The sequence below is a fragment of the Dreissena polymorpha genome, chromosome 6 (assembly GCF_020536995.1).
Source record: "Dreissena polymorpha isolate Duluth1 chromosome 6, UMN_Dpol_1.0, whole genome shotgun sequence".
Taxonomy (NCBI): domain Eukaryota; kingdom Metazoa; phylum Mollusca; class Bivalvia; order Myida; family Dreissenidae; genus Dreissena; species Dreissena polymorpha.
The window spans coordinates 14672406-14699020 of NC_068360.1; the positions used below are offsets into that span (position 1 = coordinate 14672406).

Sequence of the window (26615 nt, forward strand, 5' to 3'; positions counted from 1 at the left end):
TACGTAAAAGATTTCGATGACATCAGTTATTACATCATCAAATACGTCATATTAACTCTGCTTTTGATTTTCGGTATCGGATATTTTGTATCGGAGATTTAAGTTGATGACATCAGTAGAAAGAAACACAACTTGAATCTGCAAGTATGGCGGTTATTAATTAATAAATTTAAACTTACAGCTATATGGTTGTTTTCATTGGCAAAATTAGCCATTGCTCTTTAAGTTCATCGATATTTCGCCAGTCACGGAAATTTTCCCTTGTACACGCGGAAATCATATTACTTAAAATTTGACTTAACAAAATAGAACAAACGGAAGCCTAGTTGTGTTCTATATTGCCAGTAATACAGTTGATAAATTATGTATGCCATTTTAAATAAACGGTTACATTTTAAGTTGATGTTGATTATATATTGGCGACGACTTTTTGCAGTAACGGCAATTTTCAGCAAAAACATTGACGTAAGCGACAAAAAATAATTGTGTAATTTTTATAAATAGAATGACAAACAACACAAACTACTTTATATGAAGTAAATTGAATATAACTGCTTCAAAGTCCAACTAAGTAATTGAAAACTTGCCGAATTTAAAGTACGATGAACGTTATTTCATTCGAGAATTCAAGTGTGGCGACAGTAACGGAAATTTAAATTTTGATATAAAGCTGGTTTCATTTTGGGTCTAAAAGCCTTAAAATCAATATTTAGCGTAAGCAACACTTGATACATGTCAATATGGTTAATTTGATGTGTTGATATTTCTTTTGATAAGACTTGTATAGTGTCTTTACAGCGGCGACGCAGTGTGCACCTAATTAATGAGAAACCGTCATAACGTTCCTCAGATAGTTTCCCGGATTCAGCAAACCGATTTTTTAAATACAAAAAATGGGAACAAAAGCTTCCAAGTAAGTCGGTCGTTTATATTTTATTGGATCGCACTATCGCATTGTCGCCTTCTGGATTTTAATGTGTAACCACGATGGCACTAACGGTATTCCATAGTTTACAGACAAAATTGGAAGTTTTAGAACAGTTTTATTTACAGACATACAACCGCCCCTTTAATACACAAGGCATTACCCCTGTTACGGGCCTCACACTCAATGTTGGCGTTCGTACAGGCGCTTTATCCGACTCGCGTAAAGCGCTTGGAGGTTTGTTGACATGATCGGGTCATGAAAACATTTTGTTCTGATTACACAAGTTATGTAAGTAATGTAAGGTATTGGTTATTCTTTGGGTAACATCTGTTTAATTCTGTTTGATATTTGGAGTTTGCCTGAGGTTTGTTTCAGTTGTAAAATTAAATTGTCATTTGATGGTATTTGTAAATTGTAGTTCTTTTCTTATTTTGAGTATCACAATTTTTTTAGACAAATTTGAAGAAATTGAAATGAACAAAGCACGAATTGTAGGTAGTTGCAATAATCCAACTCCCAGCTATTGACCCTCCGGGTCTGGAAGTTGCAACTGGTTTCGCAATTTACCATAGCAAAATCCCCGCCGGGATTTCAGGCGGAGATTTATTGGTAGAATTAGCAACATAAACTATTTTCTGGCATGAATTAACACAAATAGATCGTCAATATATCTATAATGAGCAAATTAAGATAACTAACATGATGTGGTGTGCTCGCAGAAGAAAGATTTTAATCAAAGTTTCAAACACGTCAAGCGTAAATGTAAATGTCAACTTGTTTGCATATCGAACAGTTTTTATTAACCAAAAGAAAAATTAAAGGAACGCATGCGGTGTGTTTACAACATGTACTAATAAACGGTTTACCTATGCTTTTCTCCGAACATACAATTTATGTTTTTAAGAAAGGTTATTTTCAAATATTAAATATTTGTTTTAAATGGACAGAAATTTTATATATAATTTGTTCAAATTTTAATTAATACTTATGTTAATTGTATATGAATAGCGCTCAGACAACAGACATTAGGAAGAAACAAAAGGAACGATGACCCTTAGATCTGCCGTAAGGGAATTATAACACAACAGCATCTACAGCAGCAACATTTATTAGCTCTAAAGCATACAATTGCTTTTAGCCATAAACAAAATAGAAAATAACAAAAGTGTAGTGCATGGATTATAAGAATTATGAAAACTAGGAATTGATAGAAGTTACAAAAAGTAATCACTGATAAGTAACATAAGTTGTATGACTTTCAATTGATAATGACTTATTCATCAGGTACTTTAATAAGGTAAGACATAAATTAAAAATTCACTTCTTAGTAACATAAGACTTATCACTGTAATATTGATATTGAGTGTAATTCATTAACTTCTGATATAGACATTATTATACATTATAACAATAAGTAAAACACTGGAGCATGATTTAAGAACAATGATTTATATAAAACAACCCATTCAAAGTGTAACTTGTATTCATACATATATTCGAACACCATATATTCATATGTATAGATACATATCATAATCAGGGATTTCCCCAGGCGATTTTAGCCCCGCGGACTAAAATGCGTGCGCTTGTCATTTTCACAAGAGCTTGCAAACTTTAATCCGAATGCTGTCTACATTCGGCCAACGTTCAATCAAAACATGCACGCTCTTATCAGCGGTGTGTGCATAAGGGGCATAGGTAACACGTATGAACGATTTACGGGTCGTAAATGGGGATCGATTATGGTCGTAATATCATAATAATGGTCGATAATGATCTATTATTACCGGTACATGTGGAGGTAGAGCAATTAAAGATATGCTCAAATTGTTTGTTTGTTTTATTTAAATTAGTTTAAACCTATTTATTTTAGCTCGATTGCATCTAAAGCCGTATGCTTTTATAAACGCTCTCGAATCTGTTTCCTGGGACTAGAACCAGTACTTGGTGTCTTTTGGGGGAGATCGAAGGAACGCTCACAGTGAGGTTTTAACCCGTGACTTCCCGATCGCTAGGCGGACACCATATCCACTACGCCACGGCGATCTTTTAAATATTTTAATTGTTAACGACTATTGCAGAAAATAAACAAGTATAAAGAACTTGCTTCAAAAATAAACCGTAACTGATGTGTGTTGCGGTTGTGCGTAATTTAAGTTATGAATACAATTAATTGGAATCAAACGTCTTATTTGATTGCTCCCGACCATTTTAAATTTGTTCACACTATTTTCTTAACGGCGACTATAACTTCACAGTACCAACATTTAATATATTCAGATACAATATATACATATATATAGTTTCTTTCATATTTACGAAATTCGCTATATACCTAAAACACATTTTTCTTTAGTCTCTGTGCATGACAGAATACAATCTAATAAACGACAGGAAATTGGAAGCAAGATTTTCCATTGGTCACAGAATGTTTTTCAATCATTTTTTTGCTTTCTGTTTATTTTGGTTGTTATTTAATTTTATAATATATGTCTTGACTGAAATGAACTGAGGACAAATACATAATTATTATGAAATTTTGTGTTTTAGTAGCTCCAAAGTAGTGTGGATTTTGATTTATAACATTTAGAAAGTATATAAAAAAATCGACACCAACCGCCTGCCGCTGTGCCTGACCAAATTTCTGGGGAAATGCCAGTACATATATATTCTTCGCTTGTTATTCTTGTCTGTGTATCATTACATTCTCATCAGTGACAATTATCAAATGAAAAATATCTCCAAAACACCTATCACACCAACACATCCGCATTTTGCACAGCAACTCGAACAACACTGACAAAGATCACACTCACATACAGAACAATTCTTTTAAACGCAACCTTCCCTAACGCATAACTCACTTTCACCCATCTCTTTAGTTAACAAAGTCTTTAATACTGACAGCCTCAAGCACTCAACACTCTTAAACGTCTCTCTCAGTCCACTGTCTCCCACTAACGAACGACCGTAGGGATAGACAACTGCAAGGGACGGTTTCCCATCCCGGCCTGCCCTCCCCACCTCCTGCCAATATGACAAAGGATTTCTTGGTGCACCCCAGTGGACGACTAGACGAACATCCGCAATGTCAATCTGTAAATGACCAGATGTTAGATTTGTATTTTCAACACGGAACATAATGCCCACGTTATCGACACATAATAAGTTCACCAATGCATACATACGCATTGCCCTGTACGCCATGAATTAATCGCTCTGTACTCAATCAATTTATCAATAACTTTATAATTAATTCGATAAATGAAGAGACTTCGATTATCAACAAGGTTCATGTATTCAATGTACCACATCTCCATGCTGTAATATCTAGATCAAACAAACACGTTTCGTCAATCTATTTACAGGAAGCTCGAGTAGTTGGTCACATTATTAATTGTCCAGTAACTTACCCCCAATCCAAAGGCCACAGTCGCCACCACGATCTTCACACTTCCATCCCCGGAAAACTCGTTCAGGATTCGATTCTTTGATAAGTCGGTGGTCGAAGCATGGAACATCTATTTCAATTTGTATTTCAATACATGCATATACCAAAACACTCATATGGTAAACAAATTAACACATGCATTACCGCCTTTCAACTTTATGTACGTTTTCAATGCGGACTCGAAATATAAAATGATTTAATTAAACAATAGTCAATTATACTCGATTGGTTATTGTCGGCTCAGATACTACTTCAAGTACCCGGTGTAATTAAAAAATATACTGCAAAGTATGTGGGGTACAGAAAAAATATACCGGTTTTAAAAAGTATTCCGGAGTATGACCGGGTGCGTATTTTCCGTATCTGGGGTACATTGTAGAATACTTCTGAGTACTCGGGATACTTTTAAGTAGTACCTGAGCCGACAATGACCAATTGAGCGTAAATTATGTGTGGTGTCCCTCGATTGTGGTTAGGCTTTCGCTTTCAATAAGCACGATCACACACAGGGAAATATATGTAAATTTATCAGCTGTATGTGTGTATATGGTACCCCAGGTACTTTAAAGTTTACTACACTGTTCCCGGTGTACGGAAAATATACTAAAAGAACCCCGTCGTATTGCCGGGTGCCTTTAAACGTATTATTCGTACCCAGGGAACATTTAGTTTACCTAAGGGTACACGCGGTACTTTAAAGTAGTTCCTGAGCCGACAGTGACCAATTGATTATGTGTGGTGTCCCTCGATTGTGCTTAGGTTTTCGCTTTCTGTAAATCTTTTAGCTGTATGTGTTTATATTTCATTATAACAATGCATATTCATTTCTTTGTTCTTTCTTGTTTTGTTTGTTTAGTTTCTTTTATGGTGTTTCTTTTTTCCATTTCTTTATACTTTGTGTGTGTGTGTGTGTGTGTATGTCTGCAATATTTTCTATGTATACATGTATATTAAATAATCTAGCCTAATAGCCGAAAACAAATGTGGAATATGTTCAATAAATATTTTAATTGGTGCAGAAAGTGTTTCATAGCATTTCAACCCTCATTCACTTAGTAAAATAGTAAAAGTTACACCAACACCACATAATATCTTTATTTTAATAACAACTTGTTTACAATGCAAACATACGCCCGATATTATTCAACTTACTAACGGAACATGCCACTTATCCGATCGCAGCGAAATTACAGTCATAAGAATGTGTCCTAATTCAAACTACAATGTTATACACAATACAATTTCAACTGCTACCATAAGACCAGATCGTCAGATACCACTGTGAAAACAATTTGTGCAGTGTAACCCTTTCTTTCCCTTTGCTCTAATCGACAATAGCAACTTCCGCCATAAACGATTTGATATCAATTTTATGTTTTGAGCATTTCTCAACAAAGTAGACGCAAATTGATGTCGATTGTAACAGGTATTGTGTTTGTAACAATGTATTAGGTTGATTTAACTCGATTTTATGGACATATGTGTGACATTATTTTTTTACATTGATTTTAATTTTACAAAGAAGAACTATGAGCTGTACGTATGTACTCATAAAAGCTCAGAGCATTCAAGAAGAACTAGAATTGTAGGGGGTACTCGGATGTTTCGCCCCCAAGACGTTTCCGCCCTCGTCGTTTCGCACCTGGTCGTTTCGCCCCCCAATTGGCGCAATGTTCAAATGTTGAATGTTTTGTCGAGAGTTTTAATATTCTTACACCATGTAAATTGTTAATTAATTGCGACATTTAATTATGAAACGAATACTTTTTTCAAGATGCTTTAGACCATGGGTAGATGGCTTTTTCCCAGTTTTTTTATAGGCACAGTGGCAAGGCAGCACGTAGTCGTAAGTTAGTGGGACGCCCCCTCTTTTGTGTCAATTTTTTATTACTTTCTAGGTGTTAAAAAAATCAACACTACATGTACTTTAGATTTGTTAAATTGCATTACTCCTGCCACAAATTGTTATATATCTGCAGTGATTTTTTTGCCCAATTTTGAAAAGTAACGGTACCTGAGTCCAATGGGGAAAATTGTGCGCGAAAAAACCCTGAAATTGGAAGAATTCGCGTCGTGAAATCTTCATATTGGGTTATTGGAGTATTTGATTTTTTTGCTCCCAAATACTTTTAAAATGATAACAGAAACTAAGTGGTGTCAAAATGTCAAATAAAATTTTGTAAAATAAAACATGATGAAATGAAATTACTTTCAAGTGTGTTTAATTAAATGTTAAATCTGAAACTCTTAACAGAATTTTACAGTTCACATCATATTAACATAATCATTCCAGCTACAAATAAACAGTTCTCCTGTATTTTGTGTTAATGCTTTGTCCTAATTAAAAAAATTGTACCTTATGTACCATGTATATGAGGGTTGTCATATTTGATTGCTGAACTGTAGAAAAGAGAGCTGTGAGATTTTACGTTTAGTTAGAACATTTGTATTGCATTATAATAAATTATGCCAACTTGTTCTTTCAACTAAAAACGAATCCTGTATTATGCATCTAAACTTTTACTGTTATTGAGAAAGGTCAGTATGTTGATAATTGCTGATTTTCTCTTGATGTCTACACATGTACATTGTAGGTCATCTCCAAGCATGATTAACACTATTTAAAGTCTATTATGTGTGCATGGATTGTTTGCAAATGTTGGAAAATGAACATTTTTAGAATAAAGAATGATTGGTTTCCTAATTATAATGTGTGTTTTAAGTTCACAACATGCTTATTGTGTGCTTTTAAGTTTTATGATAGCGCGTACTCTGAGTCTGATATCGAAATTCGAGGGACCCGGCGAGGGACCATTAAAATTAAATGGCATGTGGAAAGCACTGTCATGGTATCTATGATGATGATGCTGCTGCTGCTGATTATAATGATGATATTGCTGATCATCAGATGACCTTTGATCCTATATGTAATAACCTGAAGTGTCAGGAGCTGAATGTTATCTCTCCATTTGATCTTTAATTGATTTACAGGAACCTATTTAATTTTTGCTGTTTCTTGTGCAGGAGAGATAACATTTTGGCAAACTGGGTTCTTCCAGTAGAGTTACCGGCCATACAATTGTCTTAGATTTCAATATGTACATAAACTTTATTGAACATTGGTCATTATGACGTGCCTAGAAATTATATATTTATGTCTCTTAAAGTACAGTGACTGTAATTCAGAGTTTTTTTCTCACAACTGATTGCATCAGATAACAAGAACCACTATTTCTGATGTCTGTTTTTTGTTTGCAAGTCCTTGTATAATCAATTAGTAAAAATATAATATTTTTATCTCATCATTGGAAGTTTTTTATATCCATGGCATGTCTGTATTAAACATTATTAAACATTTTACATTCTAAGCACTTTAGAGGCCAGATTTATGGCCAATCTTCATAAAAATTGGTGAAAACAATTTACATTAAATCTGTTCTGTGGTATATGATATCTCAGTTATGTTAGGTCAGGTCAAAATTAGCTCAGTTCTGGAACTCAAAATACCTTTGAAACACTTTTGATGTCAGATTTTGTTGGAAATCATTATAGATTACTTTTTTTCAAATCATCATAAAGTTGCAAAATATATTATTTTATTGTATTGATATCCATGCAGTGTTTTTTTTTTATGAAATATTCGGCGTTATTCGGCCCCATTCCCTTATCTATAGAGTATATATTTTTCCCCCAAATATTTGAAAAATTCCCCTCTCGGAAGTATAATTTAATTTTAATCAATACCTCATTTAAATACGTCTTTCTTTACAAATTTATATACTATAATTGTCCTGAACTGCGGCATCAGCGTGTTTACTTTCTTTTGGCCTTTTATTCCTTTACTGCAAACCGTACGTAGTTCACTATCATGACTTGCGCTTAACGACATCTACCACAAACCGTACGTAAAATAATATTTTTTTCTCTATGTATGGTGAATTTTAGTGTCAAAACTTAATTTTGTACTGTTACTTGCTAAGCATTTAAATTTCCCCCTTTTCCCCTTTTACGCGCAAATTTCCACCCCTCAGGGGACCCGACCCCTTTCCCCCAAAACTGAAAAAATACACTGCCATGTCAAGTTCGCAATAACTGTTAAAAAAAATTCACTGCCATATGGTTGGTCAATTTTTCCTGTGTGACTTTATTGAAACATTGTGAACAAGCAAGAAATTTCATTTTAAGCGAGGCTGTTTTCGGAGAAAACCCGAGGTATTGTCATAGCCTGCTCGTTGTCCGACGTCCGCCGTCCGGCGTCGTGCTAAAACCTTTACATTGGCTCTAAAATCAAAGTGCTTCCACCTACAACTTTGAAACTTCACATGTAGATGCACCTTAATTAGTTCAACACGCAACACCCATTTTGGGTCACTAGGTCAAAGGTCAAGGTCACTGACCTCTAAAAAAAATAAAAAATTCTGACAAGCTTTCGCAGCCGAGCGTGGCACCCGTTATGCGGTGCTCTTGTTACCCAATCATTATGTAACTTGCTCATACCTTTTGTTTTGATATTATCATAGTTTGATTGGAAGAGTTGGAACATTTTCTGATAAAATACCTGGTGATGCATTTTCGTGGTACAACGTAATATATCAGACTTTTATTTCATGATTTCAAAACAGTTGACGTACCTCTCTTTTTTAATAAACTTTAAAAGAATCAAACTTTGACAGAACATTTGTTCCAATAATGTCACTGTATACTGTATACATAAAATCTGTGTCTTAGAGGTAAAAAAGCTTCGTCAGTCGCAAAATGTATTACCGTACAAAAATTTCTCAAAAGGAGATAAGGTCAAAGATTTTCTTTGGGTCTCAGGTGAGCGCATGAGAAACTTTGGCCCTCTTGTTTGAACTTCCTTTAAAATCATAACTTGAAATGATAAAATAATAAATTGTTTGCTATGCTTTTCACTGTTCATTTGTTAGCTACCCTTACTTTGATGACATTAACAATTCGCCAGGGCTAAAGTATGCATTTCAAAAATTTACATATCTTCTCTAAAACCGCAAGATAATTAAGTTTCATATTTGCCCAGAGTTTTCCCTTTAATCAGTTGGTTTTATCTATAAAGTTAACCATGTCCTAATAAAAGGAAACTTCTGCACTAACATTGCCATATCTTCATATTGATGTTGAGTGTTGTTTAAACTGGGAAGTAACATGTGGTGAGCTTAATATGCATATTTACAATAAAAATGTACATACTCCATTATTTTTCTAATCTCTTTAATAATAATAATAAGATAAATATTTTGATACACAGTATTGATTCAAATCAATTTTAACTTGGTGATGTGTGGCATGTTGTTTTAAGCAAGCTGTGACCAATTATTTATTCATTGTTAAAATTGAAGGAGCCTTAACAATAGCATTCATTGAAATACTGGCACCTTGTACAGCATTTAGGAAATTTACATTTAAGAGAACATTTATTATTCACTTTATTATTGCGATTTATTCTCATATTTATGAATAAACTGCTATTTTATAGAAACGAAACATGCACTCATATACCATACTATAATTGATAGTCCCTTTTTTGTTTATGTGTATTTACATGGAATTCAGGCATAGGGGTTGTCAGTGGCCTAAAGGGGTAGCAAGTTGCCTAAAAGGGTATTAAGTTGCCTAAAGGTGTAGCAAGTTGCCTAAAGGGGTAGCAAGTTGTCTAAAGGCCCTGTGGGAAGGCGTTCAGAAAAAAACAGACTTAATTCCAATCATAAAGTGCTAAAATCGTCTATCCAGTGTCATGTCAAGTCTTGTTGTTTTTAAACTTTAAATTATTCAAATAGGCCTTATTTTCTTGATTTGCGGAAATGGCTTGGCCTTCCATTTTGGCAGAAAAATTATCCACAAAACTAAGGAAGGGGAAACAATTTCCAAAGTTAGCTTGAAATTTGGGAAAAATGGCATCATTTTAAAGAAATTCTTTTTTGGGAAAAGGTGTTTCTCTTTGGGGAAGGGACCTTTATAAGGCCCTTGTTAAAAATTTAAAAGGACAAAAAAGCTCTTCACAATGAGCAGAAACTTACGAAATCAGAAGTGTTAGCCCTAATATGGTTAAATGTTTCCAGGGGAGTACTGTCGCGGTTACCGGCCTCAGCTCGCGTCCTGATCTTGGTCCAGTCATTCCTTCGGTTCCAGCCAATCCACATGGGAGAGACCATGTCGCGTCCTTCTACAATGCCAACACCACAAAACGCTCTTCCTGGTGAGTCAACTTTAAAAGTGGGCTGGTGTTCATTAAATTTCTCAAATTGACATATTTAACTCTTCACCTCTCAGAGACACACTTACCCGGTAGACCCATTTGTAGTCCCTTAGAAAATCCTATTTGATTAAAGACCTTTCTTTAAAAATACATTTTTTAATGGCTTTATCTGCAACCCTAAGATACTGATGTGCAGCAAATAGCATAAAACCTGAACAGTCTGGACTTACTGCTAGGCTGTTTTGGTTTTATCTGGTTGCATATACCATTTTTACCATGCTTCTGAGTGGGAAAGGGTTAAAATTTGCTGGTATTCATTGAAAGTGACTTGTTCACCATCATGGCATTTTGAAAAATTTAAAGAAATAAGAAAGCTTTAAGTAACATAAATACTGAAAATCAATGAATATTTCGCAATAGCCAAACTTTCAACGCTAGATGTGGTATGATAACAATATATTTCATTTTAATTTCCTGCAACAATATCCATTCAAACGGCAAACGAACACTTACATGGTACACGAACATCTGTTAAATATAGTTTGCAATAAAGTTTGGATTGAAAAAGACTTGCACCACACTCTTGGAGAACCAGGCTTAATGCATGTGCGTTAAGTGTTGTCCCATATAAACGTTCGCTTTCTACTAAGGATAATAAAGAATTACACTTTCAGCTTTTATGGCATTTTTAGCTCACCTGAGCACAACGTGCTCATGGTGAGCTTTTGTGATCGCCTTTTGTCCATCGTCCGTTGTCTGTTGTGCGGCGTCAACATTTGCCTTGTTAACTCTCTAGAGGCCACATTTATTGTCCAATCTTCATGGCATTGGTCAGAAGATTGGTCTCAATGATATCTTGGATGAGTTCCAAAAATGGTTACGTTTGCTTGAAAAAAATTGCTGCCAAGGGGCGGAGCATTTTTCATTATATGGCTATATATGGCTGTAGTAAAATCTTGTTAACACTCTAAAGGCCACTTTTATTGTCTGATCTTCATGAAACTTGGTCAGAAGATTCATCCCAATAATATCTAGGACGAGTTCGAAAATGATGCCGGTTGGTTGAAAAACATGGCTGCCAAGGGACGGGGCATTTTTACTTATATGGCTATATATGGCTATAGTAAAATCTTGTTAACACTCTAGAGGCCACATTTATTGTCTGGTCTTCTTGAAACTTGGTCAGAAGATTCATCCCAATAACATCTTTGATGAGTTCGAAAATGATGCCGGTTGGTTGAAAAACATGGCCGCCAGGAGGCGGGGCATTTTTCCTTAAATGGCTTTAGTAAAACCTTGTTAACACTCTAGAGGCACAATTATTTTCCGATCTTCATGAAACTTAGTCAGAAGGTTTGTCCCAATGATATCTTGGATGAGTTCAAAAATGGTAACCTTTGCTTGAAAAATATGGCTGCCAAGGGGCGGGGCCTTTTTCCTTATACTGCTATATATGGCTATGGTAAAATCTTGTTAACACTCTAGAGGCCACATTTATTGTCCAATCTTCATGAAACTTGGTCAGTAGATTCATCCCAATAATATCTTGAACGAGTTCGAAAATGATGCCGGTTGGTTGAAAAACATGGCCGCTAGGGGGAGGGGCATTTCTCCTTACATGTATATGGCTATAGTAAAATCTTGTTAACATTCTTGAGGCCACATTTATTTTCCGATCTTCATGAAACTTGGTCAGAAGATTTGTCCCAATGATATCTTGGATGAGTTCGAAAATTGTTTTGGTTTCTTAAAAACATGGCCACCAAGGGGCGGGGCATTTTTCCTAATAAGGCTATATATGGCTTTTGTAAAACCTTGTTAACACTCTAGAGGCCACATTTATTGTCCAATCTTCATGAAATATTGTCAGAAGATTTGTCTTATTGATATCTTGGATGAGTTTGAAAATGGTCACGTTTGCTTGAAAAACATGGCTGCCAAGGGGCGGGGCATTTTTCCTTATATGGCTACATGTATAGTAAAATCTTGTTACCAATCTAGCGGCCACATTTATAGTCCGATCTCCATGAAACTCGGCCAGAAGATTCATCCCAATAATATCTTTGACGAGTTCAAAAATGATGCCAGTTGGTTGAAAAACATGGCTACCACGGGGGCGGGGCATTTTTCCTTATATGGCTATTGTAAAACCTTGTTAACACTCTAGAGGTCACATTTATTTTACGATCGTCATGAAACTTGGTCAGAAGATTTGTCCCAATGATATCTTGCATGAGTTCGAAAATGGTTTTGGTTGCTTTAAAAACATGGCCACCAGGGGCGCGGCATTTTTCCGTATATGGCTATATATGGCTATAGTAAAACCTTGTTAACACTCCCAAGGCCACATTTATTGTCCAATCTTCATGAAATTTGGTCAGAAGATTGGTCTAAATGATATCTTGGATGAGTTCGAAAATTATTATGTTTGCTTGAAAAACACGGCTTCCAAGGGGCGGGGCATTTTTCCTTATATGGCTATAATAATTGTAAAATCTTGTTAACACTCTAGAGGCCACATTTACTGTCCGATCTTCATGAAACTTGGTCATGAGATTCATCCCGATAATATCTTGGACGAGTTCAAAAATGATGCGTGTTGGTTGAAGAACATGGCTGCCAGGGGGCGGGGCATTTTTCCTTATATGGCTATAGTAAAACCTTGTTAACACTCTAGAGGCCACATTTATTTTCCGATCTTCATGAAACTTGGTCTGAAGATTTGTCCCAAAAATATCTTGTTTCTCAGGTGAGCGACTTTGGGCCTTTCAGGCCCTCTTGTTTATTGAAGGGGTTTTGTTAAATGATATATACCTTTATATGATTTCTAGCACATTTTATCATTTGAAAGTATTTAATACAAGATGTGAATTATTAATTCTGCAAACTGCATAGGCTAATCTGGGATATCACTTAACCCTTTCAGTGCAGGAACCGAATTTTGAAGGCCTTTGCAAACAGTTTGGATCCAGATGAGACGCCACAGAACGTGGCGTCTCATCAGGATCCAAACTGTTTGCTATTCGGATAGTATTCTTTGAAAAAAATCGAAGAAAATGCTAATTTTAGAAATTCAGCAGACGGCATTTTAGCAGACAACAAATTTCCCAGCATGCAAAGGGTGAATGCTCATGCATTAAGCCTGCTGTTCCCAGAGTGTGGCTCGGTTGGAATTTTTAACCCTTTCCCCGCTCAGAAGCAAAGTGAAACTGGCTATGTGCAAACAGCATAAAACCAGAACAGCCTGTGAGTAACTCAGGTTTTATGCTGTTTGCTGCTTATCATATCTAAGGTTTGGAGATGAAGCCTTACAAACTTGAATCTAGTAAGAAAGTTATTAAATAAAATAAAGCTTTCTAAGGGACTTAAAATGCGTGAAAATACATATCTAAGTGGTTAAGGGTTCAAGTGAGGGCGATCTGGAATTCATTTATACGTGTTTCAGGAAGGGACGAGGTAATCAAAGTAGCCCCTAAGCATGTTGTAAATGGAAACCCAACCGTGCCTCCATTTCCGGCAGAGATCCAGACTGCAATGTTTGGTAGGTATTAAATCAGCATCAATGTAAAACCATTAATATATAGCTCCACAATAGTAGTCCCTTGTTACAAGAGGCAGGGTAATAAGTATGTTATACAGCAGTGTGAAAATGATATTACTAATGATATATACATGTAAAGGGACTTTGTTGATTTTGATGTATAACCAAAGTATATTCCACAAGTAGTTATATAATTTTTGTTCATAAGTGGCATAGCCATTAGTGTAAATATACTATCAGCAGAACCATTATTGAAATAAATATTCAATTATTCACTGAAAACAACGTGGATTTTTATGCTAGTGGCAGCTACTGTCCGTCCCTACCAGGTTCACCATGAATGACATGTCGGGTCTAATATTAATTATGCTCTCTACCAAGCTTTGATACTTAATAGATGACATCTGAAAACACTCTCAACATAACCTTTTCACCTGACCTCCGTTTGACCTTGATGTTGACCTTTTTTATGCCCCCCACCCACTATAGTGGGGACATATTGTTTTTGCCCTGTCTGTTGCTCTGTTTGTTTGTTTGTTTGTTTGTGCAAACTTTAAAATTTGCCATAACTTTTGCAATATTGAAGATAGCAACTTGGGGGAAAATCGCTCATTTAATGTACACTTAGCAATATTGAAGATAGCAACTTTATATTTGGCATGCATATGTATCTCATGGAGCTGCACATTTTGAGAGGTGAAAGGTCAAGGTCATCTTTCAAGGTCAAAGGTCAAATATATGGGGACATAGTGTTTCACAAAAACATCACTTGTTTTTACTCAAACTTTTTCTTAAGGACCAAATTATTGGTGTACCCAAAATGATGTGTTTTATCTTACATCAATACCACTTTTTTCAGTGCTTTGATTTTTGCATTGATGATGACTTTGAACACTTTAAACTCAACCAACCTACCTGACCTGATTTTGCCCTTGACAGTGATCTACTTTTGGAATAAGACTTACTCTAAAGGTCCAAATTAATGCCAAAATGATGCATTTAGTCTTCATCAATACCTCTTGCTACAGAGCTTTGATACTTGCATGGATTGTATTTATAAACACTCTGAACCACCTTGCCTCACCCGATTTTGACCATGACATTGAACCTTAATTTTATATTTTGGATTAAGACTTATTCAAATGGGCCAAGAATTGATACAGACTAGGCTTTGGACAGGGACATCAGCTTTTACTGAAGACTGCATCTTGTTATTTTATTCCTAAGTAAAGTGAATTCACAAAAATAAGCCGAAAAGACTTTATGTTGTACGTTTTGTTTGTTTTAAACCTCATCAAATTGTGTGAGGACATACATCATAAATGAGTATATTGGGAACAAAGTGTTATAATATGTTCGTTAAGTGTAGCTTAATGATAGATTTGTTGATATTTTTCACGGATTTACATGTTTGTGAATAGACCGCTGAAATAAATGGAAAAATATTGCAATTTTTATCTGCACTGATTTCCACTGCAGTAAAAATGTCAAAAAGCTTTTGTTTTTCACTAAAACTTTGTTTTTATACTAAAAATGTTTCTGTATTCCACTGAAAAGGATATAATTAAAAAATGTGTTCAGTTACACGTAACATTTAAATATAATGATTATTATCAGGTTTAAAAAAAAGCAACATGTATACATATATATGTAACAGAATGTTAATGGGATGAATTAAGTAAATGCAAAACTAATTTTCAGAAAAATTGTCTTTCAAAAAAGTAATATTGACCTTACACCATGCAGATAGCATTATGCACTTTGAGTTTTTTGTAGTCCCTTAGATAAGAGTTTGTAGTCAGGTAGAAAATCAAATTAAATTTAATACCTTTCTTACTAGAAATAACTGTTAAAAGCTTAATTTCCAAACTAAGGTACTTATAAGCAGCAAACACCATAAAACCTGAACAGACTGTGAGTTACATCCAGGCTGCTCTGGTTTTATGCTGGTTGCATCGGGCCATTTTCCGTATGCTTCCGAGTGGTCAAGGGTAAAATGGATGTTATTATTATCCCCCGCCATAGGCGGAGGGATATTGTTTTGGCGTTGTCCGTCCGTCCTTCCGTCCGTCTTTCCATCTGTCCGTCCGTCCGTCCGGAGCCATATCTTGGAAGTGCTTTGGTTGATGTCATTGAAACTTGGTATGAGTATATATATGGAAAATAGGATGATGCACCCAAATGGCATTGTACACCATCTGATAATAATACAGAGTTATGGCCCTTTGCATCTTGAAAAAATGCTTTTTTGTGTGTCCAGGGCGATATCTTGGAAGTGCTTTGGCGGATTTAATTGAAACTTGGTATGAGTGTCCAGAAGAATATTGGTGGGGGATATTAATTCAACGAATTTGCTTGTTGTTTTAGGCATGGGCTGTTTCTGGGGAGCAGAAAGGAAATTCTGGAAACAACCCGGGGTGTTCTCAACACAGGTAATGGTCATCAACTCTGATATGATGGGGTGTTTAGCACATAATTTCACAAGATTTCATAAGCCTAGGTTTGGGAAAACTGGGCTTAATGGATTTGGGTAAAGTGTCAATCCAGATTAGCCTATGCAATCTGCACAGGCTTATCAGGGACAACACTTTCCACATGATTTCCTTTTAGAAGAGGCTACCTTTAAGTTACAATTTCCATAAAAGAGTAAATTGTTGTCCCTGATTAGCATGTGCAGATTGCTTAAACACTTAAAACCCAAAAAAACTTTTTTTTTTAATTTTTATTATCATGATTTTGTTTGACAGTATTTCATTTCACGTACATATGTTCATGAATCACATACAAAGGACCGATAAAAAGTAGCAGAAATTAAAAATACTTAATACTGTACGTGAGGGGCATGTTAAAAAACAAATCAGAGTGTTTACACTATCACAATCATTGTAACACATTCTCCAATTGAAATTTCAGCAAAAGGATGTCCTCAGATCAATTTAAAATCCAATAAATGTTTCGTACCAACAGTTTTGTAAACTAAATATCACAGCCTTAACATTCTTTTAAGTCTATATTTATGTTGATTGATTACATGTACTACACTTTTGACAGTGATTGCTTTCTTAAAGTACAGCACTTTTGATTGATGCCTTTTTTAAATGACATTGTGATTTTAGCTCACCTGAGCACAATGTGCTCATGGTGAGCTTTTGTGATCGCCTTTTGTCCGTCGTCCGTTGTGCGTTGTGCGGCGTCAACATTTGCCTTGTTAACTCTCTAGAGGGCACATTTATTGTCCAATCTTCATGAAATTTTGTCAGAAGATTGGTCTCAATGATATCTTGGATGAGTTGAAAATGGAAACGTTTGCTTGAAAAACATGGCTGCCAAGGGGCGGGGCATTTTTCCTTATATGGCTATATATGTCTATAGTAAAATCTTGTTAAGACATTTATTGTCTGATCTTCATGAAACTTGGTCAGAAGATTCATCCCGATAATATCTTGGACGGGTTTAAAAATGATGCCGGTTGGTTGAAAAACATGGCTGCCAGGGCGCGGGGCATTTTTCCTTATATGGCTATAGTAAAACCTTGTTATCACTCTAGAGGCAACATTTATTTTCCGATCTTCATGAAACTTGGTCAGAATATTTGTCCCAATTATATCTTGTTATCTCAGGTGAGCGACTTTTTGTTGCCCTCTTGTTATCCCCCGCCATAGGCGGAGGGATATTGTTTTGGCGTTGTCCGTCCTTCCGTCCATCCGTCCGTGCTTCCTTCTGTCCGTCCGGAGCCATATCTTGGAAGTGCTTTGGCGGATTTCATTGAAACTTGGTATGAGTATATATATATATGGATAAGAGGATGATGCACGCCAAATGGCATTGTACACCATCTGTTAATAACAGAGTTATGGCCCTTTGTATCTTGAAAAAATGCTTTTTGTGTGTGTCTGGAGCCATATCTTGAAAGTGCTCTGGCTGATTTCATTGAAACTTGGTATGAGTATATATATGGATAAGAGGTTGATGCACGCCAAATGGCAATGTACACCATCTGTTAATAATAGAGTTATGGCCCTTTGTATCTTGAAAAAATATGCTTTTTTGAGTGTAAAATATAACACTTTTGTGTCCAGAAGCATATTAGCGGGAGATATCAATTCAACTAATTTGCTTGTTGATAATGGTTTAACACACTTACTGTAACCTCCTAGAGATCTGCCCCAACAGGGCATATAAATAAAAACAACTTTTAATCAGACCAACACTGTCACAAAAGATTAATGAATGACATTACATATTTACTTTTCTTTATTGTAACACATGTCTTTATTTATGACTATATATGGGTTTAAAGTTTGTTTGAAGTGTATATATATATGGGTATCTGTTTTAAAAAGGTTTTATTTAAAGGAAATTAAACTTTGCGGTGGAAACAAATAATTAACTAATAAGATAAATAATATACAATTTTTCAACATACTTAGGTATTAATGCATTCAAACACCCCCAACTGTTTAGCTTTCCTGAGCACATAGTGAGCCTTTTGTCCGCCACACATCCTGCTATGTCAGCATTTTGCCATATTAACTCTGTGAAGGCCTCATTTACATCCAATCTTCATAAAACTTGCTCAGAATATTCGACCCAATGTTATCTCAAAACTTGGTCAAGTGATGTCAAACCTATGTCATTATGTCTGCTTTGAAATGATTAGTGTGTGTGGTTTACATAATCAGAAACAGACAATTTATCATGAGCGAATTAAGTGATACAGTTTAAAAATCAAAAAAGATAAGTAAGGTAGCGTGTATAAAGAATGTGCAACAATTTGATTATACCATATGCTGGCAAAAAAATTTGCTGTTGTAAAAGATCTGAATCATAGGCTTGCTATCCATAGAATGTGGACCCCCAGGAACAAACCTGTTATGAGCATGAAGTGTTCACAACGTTATAAAATAAAACCAACCCTACAACTGGCAGCCATGTTTTTAACAAACCTAGTTTTATGATAGTAATTGGGTTATTTATAACAAACCAAGTTTTATGATATTAATTGTGTTTTTTTAGCAAACCAAGTTTTATGATATTATGTGTTACAAATGTGATTTCTAGAGTGTTTTACTTGTTTTACTAGTACCAGATAAGGAAAACTGCCCCGCCACATGGTAGCCATTTTCTCAATGGACTGGAATCAAATCTCACTCAACAGATAAATCATAACAAAAAATGTTCACTCCAAGTTTCATGAAGGCTTACATGTAGCAATAACTGTGGTATCAAGAGTGTTCACTTGCTTTTTAGCTCACCTGATTGCTTAGGTGAGCTTTTGTGAACGGTCTTTGTCCGTCGTCTGTCCGTCCACATTTATTCTTAAACACTCTAGAGGCCACATTTATTGTCCAATCTTCATGAAACTTGGTCAGAAGCTTTGTCCCAATGAAATCTTGGTCAAGTTCGAAACTGGGTCGTGCCAGGTCAAAAACTAGGTCACTCAGTCAAAAAAAAGAAAAAACTTGTAAACACTGTAGAAGTCACATTTCATGCCCAATCTTCATGTAACTTTGTCAAAATGTTTGTCTTAATGATATGTTGGTTGAGTTCAAACGTGGTTCCAGTCCGTTGAAAAACATGGCCGCCAGTGGGCGGGGCAGTTTTCCTTATTTGGCTATAGAGAAACCTTGTAAACACTCTAGAAGTCACAATTTTTGCCCAATCATCATAAAAGTTGGTAAAAATATTGGTTTTATTGATATCTCAGACGAGTTCGAAAATGGTCCAGACTGGTGAAAAAACATTGCCGCCAGTGGGCGGGGTATTTTTCTTAATATGTATATAGAGAAAACAGAGTCTAGAAATCACATTTTTTGCCCAATTTTCATGAAATTTGGTCTGAACATTTGTTTCCTTGATATGTGAGTTGAGTTCGAAAATGGTTCCGGTCAGTTGAATAACATGGCTGCCGGAGGGGGGGGGGGCAGTTTTCTTATATTTATATTGTAAAAAAAGCTTGTGAATACTCTAGAATTCACATGTTTTGCCCAATCATCATGAAACTTGGTGAAAAGATTGGTTTTATATATATCTCAGATGAGTTCGCAAATGGTCCCGATCGGTAAAAAAACATGGCTGCCAGGGGGGGGGGTGGGGCAGTTTTCCTTATGTGACTAGAGAGAAACCTTGTGATCGAACACTATAGAAGTCACATTTTTTGCCTAATCATTGTGAAACTTAGTCAATACATTGGTTTTATTGATTTCTCGGACAAGTTGGAAAATGGCTCAGATTGGTGAAACACACTTTTTAGCTCACCTGATTGCTCAAGTGAGGTTTAATGATTGGTCTGTGTCTGCCATCCGCCAGTCCACATTTGATTTGTAAACACTCTAGCATTCACATTTCTCAAGCATTTTATAGCAAGTTGCTGAAAGATCGCAGTCAAGATTGATAATGAGCAAAATCACATAATTAATGCCACAATTATTGCCTTTAGATTGTCCAATTTTTCATTATATTATACAAAATCCTTGTAAACACTCTAGAGGTCACAATTTTGTTTCAGATTTTATGAATCTTGGTCATAATAATTATTTTTATGTCCCCCACCACTATAGTGGGGGACATATTGTTTTTGCCCTGTCTGTTGGTCTGTCTGTTGGTTGGTTTGTTTGCTCCAACTTTAACATTTTGCCATAACTTTTGCAATGTGTAGCTCATGGAGCTGCACATTTTGAGTGGTGAAAGGTCAAGGTCATCCTTCAAGGTCAAAGGTCAAAAAAATAATTCAAAGCGGCGCAAAAGGGTACATAGTGTTTCTGACAAACACATTTATTGTTGTAAGCAAAGTTTGATGTTTGGTAAGTGGGGTCAACTCAAAAACATAGGTCACTAGGTCAAATCTTACGAAAACAAAACACTCCATACGCCTGAGTTTTGGTTCAATAATGATGAAACTTGACCATGATGTTTGTCGTGACAATATCTAGGTCAAGTTTTGCGTTTGGTTAAGATTGAATGAACCTACTCCTCTCAGGTGAGCGAACTATGGCCATCTTGGCCCTCTTGTTGTTTGATATGACCTAGTGACTTTGTTTATGACCCCACATGACCAAATTTTATCTTGGTTTAGATATAATTGGCATTGGATATCATGTTCTGAGAAAGTTACTATATGATTTGGCCAAAATTTTGACTTCTTGAGTGTCAACAAGGTTTCAATATAGCCAAATAAGACAAATTGCAAAACCCTATGTTGGCCATTTATTAACAGACCAGAACAATGTTCGAACTCGACAGATATATATCATTTCAACAGATGTTCTGATCAAGATACCGGTACATGATAGTTGGACCTTATATGTGACTTCTAGTTTAACATGCTTCATTATAACCATAAAAGGAAATCTGTCCAGACCCTTGCAGCCATGTTTTTCAACAAACCATATTCATTTTTTTACTGAATAACATTTTTTATAATAAACAACTGCTGATAATTTTACAAAGGGAAAACATCCAATAGCTCATTGTTTGTTAGACAAATAATGATAGTAAAAGAGAAATTCTTATTGTTCGCTAGCACTTCCAGGCTCTTGTCTATTGTGTAAGACCTAGTATTTGGTTGTCCTTGACTGTCAGACTACTGTTTAAATCAAGCCAAACATTTTCAGGTTGGCTACTCTGCTGGTTACACGAAGAATCCGACGTACAAGGAGGTCTGCACTGGATACACAGGCCACAATGAAGTGGTTCGCGTCCAGTTTGATCCCAACAATACCTCTTTTGTCGAACTCCTCAAGGTAACCGTTGTGTTGGTTGAGACATTGACAGGAGTCACAAAACATCATAAATTAAACTAATTTCAAAAGAAATATTTATGAAAACTCCCTTTACAGCATTACCTCCAACAAAAATCCCAAAGATGTCTGAATGTATTATATTTAATTGAAAGATTGGTTAATTTGGTCAGTATGTTGGAGCTCTAAAATTTCAATAGTTTTCAGCAGATTTTTACCAAACTTCATGAAAATAATGTGGGTATACAATTCATGGCAAAAGTGCAAAGAGGAATTGTTTAATAAAGGTCCTTGAATGATCTAAATTGGCATTTTAGTTAGCTTCAACAGTTTAGCTTAACTTTAAAACTAAATTAATACCATAAAATGTTCTGACAATTTCCTTTTTAGCTTTACCCCCAACAAAGCTGTCTGGATATATTATCTGTACATGAAAATTTGCTTATGTTGGTCAGTTTGTTGGACCCCTTAAGTTCTTGCTCTCAAAAGTCTATGGTTTTGATCAGATCTTAACACATATTCATGAACATGTTATGGGCATTCAATTTAGGACATATTGCCTCAGGAATTGCGAAGTTACGGCCCTAAAATTATCATTAATGGGCTTTTTGAGTTTCAGCAGTTTAGCTATTCATTCTGGAAATGCTTTCAATGTTGCCAATATAACACTGGAATATGTTTTGAAAACTATTAACTTAAAGCATCTTTCAGATGTGTTTATAATCTGACAAAACAACCACTGGTTTTTAGCTCATCTATTTTTTGAAAAAAAAAGAGCTATTGTCATCACCTTGGCGTCGGCGTCCGGTTAAGTTTTGCGTTTAGGTCCACTTTTCTCATAAAGTATCAATGCTATTGCATTCAAACTTGGTACACTTACTTACTATCATGAGGGGACTGGGCAGGCAAAGTAAGATAACTCTGGCTTGCATTTTGACTGAATTATGTGCCCTTTTTATACTTAGAAAATTCAAAAAATTTGGTTAAGTTTTGTGTTTAGGTCCATTTTATTTCTGAAGTATCAAAGCTATTGCTTTCATACTTGCAACACTTACTAACTATCATAAGGGGACTGTGCAGGCAAAGTTATGTAACTCTGACTGGCATTTTGACAGAATAATGTGCCCTTTTTATACTTAGAAAATTGAAAATTTTGGTTAAGTTTTGTGTTTAGGTCCATTTTATTCCTTAAGTATCAAAGCTATTGCTTTCATACTTGCAACACTTACTATCATATGGGGACTGTGCAGGCAAAGTTATGTAACTCTGACTGGCATTTTGACAGAATTATGTGCCCTTTTTATACTTAGAAAATTGAAAATTTGGTTGAGTTTTGTGTTTACGTCCATTTTATTCCTAAAGTATCAAAGCTATTGCTTTCATACTTGCAACACTTACTAACTATCATAAGGGGACGGTGCAGGCAAACTTATTTAACTCTGACTGGCATTTTGACGGAATTATGGGCCCTTTATACTTAGAAAATTGAAAATTTGGTTAAGTTTTGTGTTTGGTCCACTTTAACCCTAAATTATCATAGATATTGCTTTCATACTTGGAACACTCGCAAACTATCATAAGGGACAGTAAAGGACAAGTTGCATAACTCTGGTTGTCATTTTTATGGAATTATGGCCCTTTTTTGACTTAGTAACTATGAATATATGGTTAAATTTTGTGTTTAGATCGACTTTACTTCTAAAGTATCAAGGCTATTGCTTTCAAACGCCAAATACTTTCATGCTATCATGAGGGTTCTGTACCTGGTGAGTTGAATTTTACCTTGACCTTTGAATGACCTTGACTCTCAAGGTCAAATTATTAAATTTTGCTAAAATTGCCATAACTTCTTTATTTATGATTAGATTTGGTTGATACTTTGACAAAACAACTCTTACCTGACATACCACAATAGACTCCACCCAAACCGTCCCCCAAGCCCCCCGAATCCCCCTTCCCATTTTTTTTCTTAAAGATCATCTAATAAATGACCACAACACCCTAACACTATACCCCCCCCCCCTCCCCGCCAACCCAACCCCCCCAACCCAACCCCCCCCCCCCCCCCCCCCTCCCCAAAAAAAAAAAAAAAACGTTTTTTTTAAACCGGGTTAAAAAACACAAATATTTTTTTGTATTATTTTATTTTTGAAATACTGTCCAACGATCCCACCCAAGAATCCCCCCCCCCCCAAAAAAAAAATTGCATTTTTTGGGGGGCATTTTTGGAAGACAATGTGACCACACTCCCACTCTTTACACCCCCCTCCACTCCACCCCTGCCTTCCTTTGTGATTGAAATTGAGATAGGTCCCTTCACCTTTAAAAAGAAAAATAGATGAGCAGTCTGCACCCGCAAGGCGGTGCTCTTGTTATAATAAGGCACAACTTATGTCACCAATGCAAAATATAAAAATAATTTTGTGACTTGTGGAGAGTAGCAAAAGAAAGAGTGCTATATTTCACGAATAAAATGCTGGCAACATTTAATTATTTACTTGTTGAAGCGACAAGCCATGTTTGAAAGGAAGCACACTTCATTTGTTTTAATGTCTATGCAAACCGCTGTCTTCATAGACTATAAAGACAGTGGTTTGCATAGACATTAAAGACTATTAGTGTGTATACTTTTCATAACATGTTATGGTAAAAGCTACCATTTTCAACAATATTTATTTCCAAAATCATAATGATTAAACAATTTATTAAACAATCATGTAATGTTACTGTATGACGTTTACATTACTTCCTATGTTTTTGTTCAACTTGATACTACTGATGAAGGCTATGGTGGTTACAAGTTTAGTATTTCAAAAAAGAAAAAAAGTAACATTAATATTTAATGTTTATGATTAAACAACGAAACACTATATTCAGGTGTTTTGGGAGAACCACAATCCAACTCAGCTTAATCGTCAAGGAAACGATCAGGGCACCCAGTACCGCTCTGGAATCTATTATTACAGCGACGAACAGAAAGAAGAGGCCCTGGCAACTAAAGAAGAATATGAAAAACTCATCCAGGCTAAAGGATATGAAAAAATTGTCACAGAAATCTTACCAGTTGCTGAGTTTTATTATGCAGAAGATTATCACCAACAGTATTTACATAAAAACCCGAACGGCTATTGTGGATTAGGGGGTACAGGGGTCAGCTGTCCTATTGGATTAGGAGTCGGCAAGAAAAAGCAGGGGAAAAGTGACCTTTGATGAAATATATTTATTTGTTTAGAGACTTATTCAATATATACCAATCAGACTCTTTTCGACATGCAATCATATAAATATGTTTTTTTTCTCAATAATTCATAAAGGTAAAGCTATTGTGAATGACTATGTAGTATTTTACCCACACACAGGATATTAAGTGCAGGCATGGGGGTATATTAAAGTCGTTGGTTTTCATTGTTTCTAGATTTGATAAATCAAATGCTACTTAACACTTTTTATATTTAAATAATGTTGGTACTCTTGTGTCATATCATAAAATACATGTATGATTTTGATTTCAAAACACTCAATGTCCACATAAATAACCCTTTTCAACTTAAAATGAATTAGCTGATTTTTTTCTGGATGATTACTCTAGATTGTCTTGATATATGTAAGTAAAAGTATGTGAATATACATACCATTTGGGAATACAATTTTAGGTTTGGTGTTGGATACAAAGCATTAGACTTTGACAGAATGATTGCTCTTTGTGATACAAATACCCTCCCCCCCCAAAAAAATTATTTCAAGACAATTATGAAAGGATTAATATGTTTAAATTATTTTAATGAAATGTAGGTGAAATATATGTTTGTAAAATAAACTATTCATTTTGATTATGTACTTGGACACCAAGTTGATCTAACATTGGTTTTGTGTAAAGAATAAATGTACAATAAGTATGTTTGTAAGCTATTTGTTGGAGTTACAATCCCGTTTATAACATATTTTGCATTTGATATTGAAAACATCTATTATATCATATGTGATATAAAATAAAATGGAACTAATTGCTAACAAGAGGGCCAAAGGTGCTAGGTTGCTCACGTGAGGACCTTAATAACAAAGAAGTGTTTGTGATGTATGTGTAATAAATGTTTCTTTTCACCTTACTTTTTTATCTGGAACCATTTTTGAACGGGACTAAGATATAAATTAATAAGAACAAAGGTTTTGATAAAGTTTCATGCTGATGGAGCACAAACATGTGGTTTCTTAAGTGTGCACAAGATTTCTCTATAGTCATTTAAGGAAAACTGCCCTAATATCCCACTGTAGCCTGTTCCACTGGTAGACCAGAACCACTTTAAAACTCAGTCGGGATATCATTAAAACAAGTATACTGAGCAAGTTTTATGAAGATTGGACAAAAAATGTTACATAATTCTAGAGTGTTCACTATGTTTCACTGTGGCCATTAAAGGAAGACTGTCTCCCCCACTGGCGGCCATATTTTTCAACAGACCGGAAGCATTTCAACTCGGTCCTTATATTGTTATAGCCCTACAAGAAAAACTGCCCTGCCTCCTGGCGGCAATAATTTTCAACGAAATGGAATCATTCTAAATTTGAATCTGAATGATAACTTGAAGTTACCAAGTTTGACTTCTATTCATCAGGGAGTGCTCAATTAGCTAATATGAGCAGGGCAAATGTCCCACTTGGCAATATTGCAGCCTTAAAACACTTTGTAGATGTTGTAATCACAGTGCTGTCACTAAGAAAATTCCAGTAAAGAATGGTGTACG

At 35.4% G+C, this 26615-nt stretch overlaps 1 protein-coding gene across 5 annotated transcripts; it reads left to right on the forward strand.

Annotated features, from left to right (window-relative positions):
• The first annotated feature begins 1107 nt into the window (after positions 1 to 1107).
• Positions 1108 to 25769, forward strand: LOC127834684 (peptide methionine sulfoxide reductase MsrA-like). Of its 5 annotated transcripts, none has more exons than XM_052360707.1 (6): positions 1108 to 1216; positions 10457 to 10593; positions 14039 to 14134; positions 16502 to 16566; positions 21748 to 21876; positions 24751 to 25769. In XM_052360707.1, coding segments are annotated over exons 1-6 (762 nt in total). In that variant the 5' UTR covers positions 1108 to 1214; the 3' UTR covers positions 25084 to 25769. The 5 variants fall into 5 exon arrangements, with proteins under 5 accessions (XP_052216667.1, XP_052216670.1, XP_052216669.1 ...); XM_052360710.1 differs by having other exon boundaries at positions 1184 to 1292; XM_052360709.1 differs by lacking the exon at positions 1108 to 1216 and adding an exon at positions 5689 to 5805.
• Positions 25770 to 26615: the final 846 nt, after the last annotated feature.

Excerpts from the sequence above, each read along its gene's own strand:
- LOC127834684 (XM_052360706.1), top strand. Across the intron at positions 16,567-21,747 it reads CCGGGGTGTTCTCAACACAG|GTTGGCTACTCTGCTGGTTA; the intron begins GTAATGGTCATC and ends AAACATTTTCAG. Across the intron at positions 21,877-24,750 it reads CTTTTGTCGAACTCCTCAAG|GTGTTTTGGGAGAACCACAA; the intron begins GTAACCGTTGTG and ends CACTATATTCAG.